Source organism: Nilaparvata lugens, chromosome 6, assembly GCF_014356525.2.
Source record: "Nilaparvata lugens isolate BPH chromosome 6, ASM1435652v1, whole genome shotgun sequence".
NCBI classification, from domain to species: Eukaryota; Metazoa; Arthropoda; class Insecta; order Hemiptera; family Delphacidae; genus Nilaparvata; species Nilaparvata lugens.
In genome coordinates, this window is record NC_052509.1 from 5,357,732 (window position 1) to 5,368,523 (window position 10,792).

General features: G+C 35.0%; 1 protein-coding gene across 1 annotated transcript in view; it reads right to left on the reverse strand.

Annotated features, from left to right (window-relative positions):
• The window catches only part of LOC111046381 (UDP-N-acetylglucosamine--peptide N-acetylglucosaminyltransferase 110 kDa subunit), a gene marked incomplete in the record, with an annotated part of 151,924 nt that extends 141,132 nt beyond the window's left edge, over window positions 1-10,792 (reverse strand). The window contains 3 exon segments of the mRNA XM_039431334.1: window positions 1,684-1,927; window positions 4,637-4,787; window positions 10,552-10,792. Of these exon segments, the coding sequence (XP_039287268.1) occupies window positions 1,684-1,927; window positions 4,637-4,787; window positions 10,552-10,651 (495 nt within the window).

The window sequence follows — 10,792 nt, forward strand, 5'->3', positions numbered from 1 at the left end:
TTGGATAACTATATTTGAAATTTCGTAATGTACTCAAAGGTTGGTTGTCTTCACTCTCACTCCAAAAATTCCTTTCTAAAACACATTTGATAAAGGTCTAACTTAATTACAATTCTACACGGCCTAGCATTTATTACAGAGTCCAAATCTGGAATATTATATAGAGCTCGGATTATAAATTAAGACTCGAATATATTACAACTTGATGGAATTAAATCACACAGATTTTATCAATTCTATGATTATTTATAGTACAAGATCATGGTTATCTTCAGCTCACGAGTCAGCTTAATGATGTGACCTGTGTGGCCACTAAACCTGTAACCTATGGTCTATAAATGTATAACTATATATGTAACCTAAACCAGTCCTGTACCATATGGGATTGACAAAATCTGTGTTTTTTAATTATGAAACGATTCTAGATAGCAGTATCAATAGTGCCGGTTTAGAATATTATAACTAGTTACAATTTAGATCTTTAGATACCAGAAGAGTGCCTGGAGGGCGAAGGGGAAAGCAGCTCAGTTGACAACTGAGGTGTACCGAGGTCGATTCTCGGTCTGGACACAGGTTTTCGGAGAGTTGTACTCAACGAATTCCCTTCTGCTATTGAGTTCTTCGATCAATGTTCGCAGTAGCAGAAGCCTATTTATATAACTTTCTAACTATCTTTGGATATTCGAAATTACGGGGATCGTTCCAGAATTGAGTTACACTATTTTTTGATAACTCTGTACATGAGTAGTAGTCCGGGTTCAGTAGCAGTGCTGTAAAATGTTCATGCGGCCGTCATGATTTATTCGTCATTAATGAGAATCCAATATGGAGCTGCCACTCACATCTAACACCGAATGAAAAATTCGTAGTGTGATCCCTTTTTTAACGGGAAAGAATTGAAGTAGCACTGAAATTCACTACGAGTTGTGACGACGACGTTATGCCAAGACCAATTAATTCTCGTTTGTTCCAGTCTTCTGTTGAAGGACGAATAGCATTACACAACGAAAAACGAAGCGGCAGTCCATACATACTACACAACTTACAGTCATGCTATACAACTTCCAGGGCCGTTTGCATAGTGACAGTTTCAACTGAATTTTGAATGAAAAAGACTAAGAAATTGTCAAAAAACCACTGATTTGACAATGGTGTGATAACCGAAACCGGTATTTCTAATTATCAATAAATCAGTGGTTTTTTGACAATTTCTTAGTCTTTTTCATTCAAGATGAATAATTACCACAATATCAACTTCTCAACTACACAAAAAGTTAAACTAAATTTCATTCTAAACTGGATTAAATCCGTATCAAGTCTAGTTTGTTATGATGTGTTTCATTTTGAGTTTAAGTCACCAGTTGATTAAATCGAGTTTAAGCTTTGACTGTGCAAACGGCCCTCAGTCGCATTTATATTCTTTCCTGTTAAAAAACACTACGAATTTTTCATTTGACGGTAGAAGAGAGTGGTAGCTCCTTATTGAATTGCTAGTAACTGATGAATGAATCATGGCAGCCGCATGAAAATGTTACAGCAGTACCACTAATCCTGGAAGAAAATTCCCTGAAAATAACAGCCTCTTCCTGCAATTTACAGGGCTATAAAAGAATAGTGTAGCTTTATTTTGGAACAATCCTCTATTATTATTGTTACAATTTAGTAGCAAGGACGGTAACTGACCGGATTGTACTGGAGCGCAGTGACATAAGCCTGCACCGCTTGCTCCATGTCGCCGGCAGCCACGAGGGCAGCAGCCAGGTTGATGTATCCGTCGATGAAGTCTGGTTTCAGTCGCACAGCATGTCGGTAGTTCTCGAGGGCATCCTGCAACTGGCCTCGCTCCTTGTAAACGTTGCCCAGGTTGCTGTACGCCTCCGCCAGCAGCGGGTTCTGCTTGATGGCCAGCGTGCTGAATTGGGCCGACCTACCACACAAAAACACTGCAAATTAGTGACTCAAACAAGAGCGTTCAGATTCAAAATCAACACACAAAAAATGTTGGTGAGGAGCGGGTTTGAACCCCGGATCTCTAGGCTGCTACGCAAAACATTACAAATTATTCACAGAAACAGAGTCGTTCAGATTCCAAATTAACACTAAGTAAATAGTAAATTCACCAGAAACTTTTGGTGATGAGTTGGTTTCAACCCGGTACCTCTCGGCTGCTACGCAAAACATTACAAATTACTCACAGGAACAAAATCGGCCAGATTTAAAATCAGCATTGACAAAATCATACAACTTGAATGTTTTCAGCTGCGTTTACATTGGTCTAGTTTCCTGGAATTCAAGGTTTTTAACGTTTGAGTTGAACGGGCGATTTTACCAAAGTCAATTTTTGTCAAAGTAAACTCAAAGTCAAGTTTACTTGAATACAAGTTTTCATAACCTCAAAACTATATCATTATCAAGTAATAGTCTAAATAGTCTCAAAGTTTTCTTCTTCATATCATACTTTCTTCTGCATCATACTTGGTTGTTTTTATACATTCTACATTGACTGACAACTGTTCTTATATCATTTTCCCATTTGTAGGTTGAAATCTACCTTGAAGAATCAAGTTAAATCTAAAGTCAAACATCTACAGAACTTAAATCAAAAGAACTTCAAGAAGGGTCTACATTCCAACGGTTTTGATGACTATTCATTAGTCTGCAATGAAAACTTGGTGTCTAAACGAAATGAAAGGCTCAACTTCACATTTGTTTCAGTACCTCATGAAATCAATATTAAAGAAATGGTCAAAATAGGTACTTGATGAACTGAGAACTCGAGAAACTGAAACTCTCCCGTCAAAAACGTAGTGGAGCGGCGAAGGAAGAGTCTATAGTAGCAGATAATGTAGCTGAGAGTGTTGAAAATTATGCATGTATTGAAATGTGCCAGAATATATTGAAGGTAGTGTAGAAGGCGAAGGAAGCGGATACATTTAGATACATTCATTACTTAAACACTCTCAGCTACCTTTTCTTATACACTCTACCTTCATCGCTCCACTATGTTTTGACATTATTACTAAAGAATATGTGGTATGTAATCAATAAAACGACTTGAAATAATTACCACAATCAATAATTATTATTTATCATGAAATTGGGATTATTTAAGCACTTGCTGATGTTTTAGCTCACTCAGGTTCAGCGGTGTTGTTACATCACAGATGTTCAAGCATGACTTTAAAGTTTGATTCCCACATATCAGTATCAGTATGCGAGCCCGATACAGTGAAGATATTATTCAATGAGTTCTAATTGGAGTTTTCTGACTCAGCCGCGCCGAGCGAATATGAATAGTCACATTAGAACTTATTGAATAATATCTTCACTGTACCAAACACGTACACTGACACTGATTATGTGGGAATCAAGCTTCAAAGTTATTCTAAAACATATAGGATGTAAGTATGTAACAATGCTGAACCTGAGTGAGATAGAACTGCCTTAGGCCAACCACTAATAAAACGTTCCACCGGACATTTTTTAGTGGCAAGCGAAGTGAAACACAAATAGCCTGAGTTGGTTGCAAATAGTTTGTTTCGTGTGAAACTGTAGCTGAACTGAAACTCCAAACTATGAAACTGTCTCAAACTGTTCCACAAGGCCCCTGATATCACCTCACTCAGCGAATACCGGCAAAATAAGGGCTACAAAATAGGGAATATTGCAAAAATGATTGGGATAGCCTTATAATCCTATACTATTAAACGAGCAACTTCTGTTTAAATGTTTATATGTTAATATGTTTGTATTTCACCGGATCTCGAAAACGGCTCTAACGATTCTCACGAAATTCAGAACATAGTAGGTTTATAATATAAAGATTCGATTGCACTCGATCACATCCCTGGGAAAACTCGCTGAAGGACATGAAAAGGATAATTATTATTCATCCTTGGAAAAACAGATGATAATAATTATTTCGTCGTCTGTTGATGATGGAAGTGAATGAGCGAGTTCATGTGTGTGGGACTGTGTCAAAATTATGACTCAGCTGTTGAACTTTTGTAATCATTCAATCAGGTACTTAGTGCCGGTTGCAAAAAAGCCGGATTATTTTCAATCCTAATTAATTCCAGTAGATCAATCTTTTTGAAATGGTCTTCTCTGATTTGGTTCACGTGAAGTTAATCAGGATTAAAATTTAACCAGCTTTTGTTCAACTGGGCCTTTGTGAGGGAAATTTTTGCATTCCTCTGGGAATTAATCTCAATTTCACTTTTTGTGTAGTTGAGAAGTTGATATTGTGGTAATTATTCATATTGAATGAAAAAGACTAAGAAATTGTCAAAAAACAACTGATTTAGAACTGAGATTGTCTCAGTTTATCAGAGATTGACAATGGTGTAATAACCGAAACCGGTCTTTCTAATTATCAATAAATCAGTTGTTTTTTGACAATTTCTTAGTCTTTTTCATTCAATAATCTCAATTTACTGTGATTAGATAGAACATTTCTGTATTCATGTTATGAATGTTATTATAATTTCTTCTTTCGAAATAATTATTTTATGCCTTTGTACTCCAGAGCGAAGCTCGGTCCCCGATATTGATGGTTAGGTTGTTAACCATATTTCTTCTCACCCTATTATTTTAATGACGAGGAATATTGTAGAAATTATTGAGAAGTTCTTACTTATCGAGTCGCCGACACTGGAAGTGTATGGAGGAGAGAAGCAAGAGCACACCAGTGTTGTTGTTCTCCTGCCGCCAAAGCTGCATGCAGTGGCGTTCAGCATTCTCGTAATCTCCCGACTGGTACTCTCTGTGGGCCAGTTCCAACAGGCCTGAAAACCCAACAACAGATCAGTTATTCACCACAAATCGACCAAATATTAACACAAAACTTGTAATTTGAATATTCATTAGACATCATCTTTGAAGTGGAGAAGAAGAAGAAGAAGATATTCACAACGATTAAGTGTCAAAACATAGTGGAGCGGCGCAGACAGAGTGTATCAGATAAGGTAGTTGAGTGTTGAATATAATCATAGAGAAACAAAAGCGTAAGTAGATATCCCATGGTATAGGGCATTTATGTCGCAACTTTTAAGTGTCAAAACATAGTGGAGCGGCGAAGACAGAGTGTATCAGATAAGGTAGTTGAGTGTTGAATATAATCATAGAGAAACAAAAGCGTAAGTAATATCCCATGGTATTAGGGCATTTATGTCGCAACTTTTACTGTTATCTCAAGCCGATAGTCAACGTATTTCTTTCCCAAAAAGGTGTGTTACGCTGGTAGTCTCTCATATTGTGCCTTTCATACACTCTCACCCCAACAAAACAGTAAAAATCTTCAATAATCGATAGTAAAGAGTTGAGATAAAAGTTGCGACATAAATGCCCTATACCATGGAATATCTACTTTCGCTATTGTTTCTCTGTGATATAATGCATCTATTCAAATGTGTGAAAACATATTGAAGGAGAGAAGGTTGATGGATGGATAAATGTATTTTATTTGCACTTTATAATATAAAAAGTGATGTGGGCGAAGTTTAGGCAATAAGAGCCCCTTCTTCCACTCAACCCTCAAAGGGTAGGGTTGATTGATTTATTGAGTACTTTATTTATGTAGATTACAATATATACTGGCTTATACACTTAGTATACAATATTTAGTATACACTTAGTACACTTAGTATACACTTATATACAATAGCTTACAATACAGCAAAATTATAGATGAATTTACATAATATAGACTAAGGAAATAATTATTGAACTGTATATGGTATGAAAAAGCAATTTGTAATAAAATAACTATAGATAATTATATTGTTATGCATTTCTACATAAATTGGCGGGAACATTGGACATATCAATGTCCATTCTTCGGAAATAATATTAAAAATATCCTCCCCCCTAGGGTAGGAGGTAGAAGAAACTAACATGAAATCTAGGCTTGTGTGTGGGTACAGTGGACCTACAGTTTTAGGTGAGTTACGATACGAACCACCGGGAATTTAGAAAGGCTTGCTTGCATTATTATTACACTCTCATACCTTCTCTGCTATGTTTTCTCATACACTCTAATTTTGCCCATATTTTTTTCTGAGACCTTCAAGATGTAATTCCTTCAAGTGAGTCTCGAGACGCGCGTATATGAGCAGACGGAACGAGATGCTTCGTTAAGTGACGGGTGAAACACATAACCTAAAATTCATTTATTCATTAGATTCGTTGACTCATTGAGTTTTTATTCCACATATGTGAGTTATGGAGGCAGATGAAGTAGTTATTAAGTTAGGAAGTAGATGTTATTAATGCTTTTACGATTCATATCTAATGAAGCATCGAATTTTTGGGTTATGTGATCTAGCCGTGACGGCTTTAACAACACGTCTCGAAACGCCTGCTTATAGCCAAGCGTCTTAAGACGCCGCTTAGACATTTTTAAGCATCATTACTGCAAAAATGGTTTGAAGAAGTGAATTGAGAAATGTACGAATCACAACAATCTAAGAACACCTATCTGATTTAATCAATATTAACTTAATTGTGTTGTTAGGGATGTTGTAGCAGAAGATTTTTAGTAAAATTGAATTTTTGATTCAGTTTAGTATTTAACTCGAATCAATTAACAGATATAGTAATAAAGAAATGCAACACAAAAACCTGAAAACAAACATAGCCTACCTATTGGGTTAATAGTCAGGGTGCAAATTTCATTCCATGGTCATTTTTGGGTAACAGCCGTGGAAGATGTCTCAATTTCTTCCTTACGACTAGCATAATAAGGATCGTGATGATGATAAGTCGAAATCACAGGCAAACACCTCGGAAACAAGATGGCCGCCAAACTTATCAGGGTTTTTCTATATCGCTTGTATTTCAATAACCGTTCAAGATATTCAACAGTTTTTCTAGACGAAAATATTTAAAAAAGTTTCCTCCCAATTTTTGTTTTATAAAATTTTTTCTAAAACGCATATTGTTTTAGTTATAACCTTCAAAAGCCCAAAAAACTTTTTTTTCTATTTTTTTAAAATTTCATTCAATTAGAAAAGTTTTGGTGCGAGAGATACAGGTAAATTTTAAATCTATGAATTTTAGAGCGTTTTTTCAACTTTGGAACGACATATCTTCATGCGCTGTTCGTCAAAAAATGAGTTCTCCAGTGCCCTCCAAAGAAAACCCTGCATGATTTCTGGTGCGTTTTTCCATACGCATGAGGTAACAAGCTAGAACTATTAAGTATAAAATCGAATTTTTTCATGACTAGGCTACTTGCAAATAGTCTCAATCTCTTTGTTACCGTCATCATCACTATACTTATTATGCTAGACCTAACGAAGAAATTGAGACATCTTCCACGGTTGTTACCCAAAAATGACCACGGAGTACCTTATTCATGACATTTGCGGATTATATACAAGTTGGCTCAATATAGAGTTAGACATTTTGCTATAATTTAGTGTAGTGAGGTCCACGTCATAATGGCAGTGGAGATAGATAGGAGAAGAACGTTGTCTATCATCTGTCTTGTCAATGCCTTCAAAAGACGGTTGCTGATACCGGTTTATTGATGTACCTAATATTAAATGTTTAGGCTCTCGTTTAAAATAATCAATGAAATATTTTTAAGCATAAAATTATGTTTTTCAATAATTTCAAAATTATTGAAATAAAATATTTTTTTAATTAATTATTAATTTAACATTGTTGAAAGAATTTCAACCTTACTATAAGAACCTAACCCAACTTTTCCAAAATATGATTAAAATTATCAATTTCAGCTACCTCATCTTTTGAAGAAATATATTTAGTCCAGTCACTATAGACATAAAAAAGGGGGTGTGCTTTTAATTTATATTGTAGTTCTGATTTTTTAATATATTACTTGGGTAACCTACATAAGAGAAGTCCAGAACCAATTACCTTGTGCTAGATACCTCGTATTTAGGGTGGCCCAGATACCTCGTATTTACAGCTCATTTTCCAGTTTTCAGCTATTTCTGCCAAATCTCGTAATCGGACAGAAAAATTTGCTCCCGCCTTTTTTCTAGAATATGAAATTCTGAATAAAATGAGATCATTCGGAACTCTCTATCTCCAATAAGTACTGAGTTATGATTTTTCAAAAATGAGTAAAATTTGAAGAGAAAATCAATTTTTGATGAATTTTAGATTTTGATCAACAATATCTTCTGATTGTTACCATTTAGTTGTATAATTCTAAATCCCTCTTGGCGTATTTTTGTGCTCTACAATCTGAGATCAGGTAGAGCGCTATATCTCATATAGATTTCCAGGTACACCTGACAACAATGCTCCTTAAATTGTGAAAAACACCTAATTTTCAGCTTCAACCACCATCACAAACTACATAGTCTTTACATTGATATTTCGCACAATGACATGAGTTCATAGGATAATGTTCTATGAGAATCACCTATTAGATGCACTTCATTTCAGTATTTCCCAGTGGAGAGGCGCGCTTAAGGACACCTCAATGCTTCTGACACAATGCTCAGATTTCATCGTACTACACTTCTTTCTTCTCGGCTCGTTAAGGCGGTCCAAAATCATGCATCATAAGTCAAATTCGGTCAAGAAGTGGAAGATTTATTGTTGAGTGTACTTAGCCCACAAAAAATGACCAATTTCTATATTCAAATCTGCATGTCCTTTTAAATACTTCTGATAAACTTTTCAAATCTAGTGAGGATGTGGAAATATTGCCCCCCTCTACCCACTCCAATGAATAATACTTTCAATTCCAATACCATACAAAAGTTACAGAAGATTTCAAAAATGGCGATTTCAGTTTTCACATTTTTTCCGTGATTTTAATGTTGTTAATGTTTTTAACTCGTTAATGATTTTAACTCGTCTAAAACGAGTCTGATACATGATAGAAACTCTCGATTGATTCCAAATTGTAGATAAATTCATCTTCTTTGAGCTCAGGTGTCTAAAATTCATCTGGAATAATTTTTTATTATCATAGAACTTCCAAAACCGTTAATATGATAAAAATATCTACAATTTCCAGATTTTTTTCAACAATCAAATCTCACTCTACGAAAATATTTTTCCATAAATCGTTTACAGCAGGTGAAAGAGGAAATTATATGGTACATTTCAAGATCAAGTAATGATTTTTAGTAGACTCAACAATAAATTTTCCACTTTTCGACCGAATTCGACTTATGATGGATGATTTTGGACCGCCTTGATGAGCCAAGAAGAAAGAAGTGTAGTACGATGAAATCTGAACATTGTGTCAGAAGTTATAAGTGTTTGAAATTTTAATCCTTGAGGTGTCCTTAAGCGCGCCTCTCCACTGGGAAATACTGAAATGAAGTGCATCTAATGGGTGATTCTCATAGAACATAATCTTATGAACTCATGTCATTGTGCAAAATATCCATGTGAAGACTATGCAGTTTGTGATTGTGCTTGAAGCTGAAAATTAGGTGTTTTTCACAATACAAGGAGCATTGTTGTCAGGTGTACCTGGAAATCTATATGAGATATAGCGCTCTACCTGATCTCAGATTGTAGAGCACAAAAATACGCCCAGAGGGATTTAGAATTATACATCTAAATGGTAACAATCGGAAGATATTGTTGATCAAAATCTAAAATTCATCAAAATTTAATTTTCTCTTCAAATTACACTCATTTTTGAAAAATCATAACTCAGTAGCCTACTTATTAGAAATAGAGAGTTCCGAATGATCTCATTTTATTCAGAATTTCATATTCTAGAAAAAAGGCGGGAGCAAATTTTTCTGTCCGATTACGAGATTTGGCAGAAATAGCTGAAAACTGGAAAATGAGCCGAAAATACGAGGTTTTTGGGCCACTCTGTATCTAGCACAAGGAAATTTTGCATGAAGAAATTGGTTCTGGACTTCTCTTATGTAGGTTACCCAAATAATATATTTAAAAATCAGAACTACAATATAAATTGCATGCACCAATATAATTATGTATATAGCGACTGGGCTAATTGTAATGAGCTCAAGGTTGGTTAATTGCAATTTTTATTTCATAAGAAAATAGCCTACCACTTAAAATCTTGAATTGCCATCTTTTAAAAGAATACGTTGATTCAAATTAAGCTAATATTTACATCCAGATAAGCGTAATTGCTTTTAATCATTAATTGGGTCAAACTCTAATCTTTTAATTTGGTGACCGTTTGAACTTTAATTGCAAGGGGGATAGCATCATAGCATGGAATAACCCAAAACAAGTCATGGTAAAAATCACTGACCAGTTGAAAAGTATAAAACTAAATCAAAATTACTTAATAGATGTTGGCAATGAATCACAAATATAATATAGATATGTAAAAATGCAATGTTTTTTAATCAATAGCGTAGTATTTCACAAAAAAAACAAAGGATCAATATTGTCAAGGGACGCATTGGACGTCATCCAACGCAAACGGACTAAATTGCACATTGAAATCAATACTTCCGCTACAAACTTTGCAATTAAAAATCTAACAAAGAACTAAGAGGTGGTCTAACTTAAATGATTAATCTAATTTTTTAGATAATAAACTATAAAAAAGAACATAAATACACTGACCGACAGTGGACAATTGCTGAATATCGTTCATTTTCAGAATGACATTTGCTCCACCAGAAATTGGATGTCCTTGCTGCTGCTGCACTTGCTGTGCCTGCATCGAAACAACAAAATGCACAATTGAAGATTTTCAAAGTTCAGCCAAAACTGTAACAGAAGCAATCACTAAATTAAAACTTCAAAAATATCTGACGCTGTCACGCATTCTAGAAACACCACCACAATAAAACTAAAATGGTGT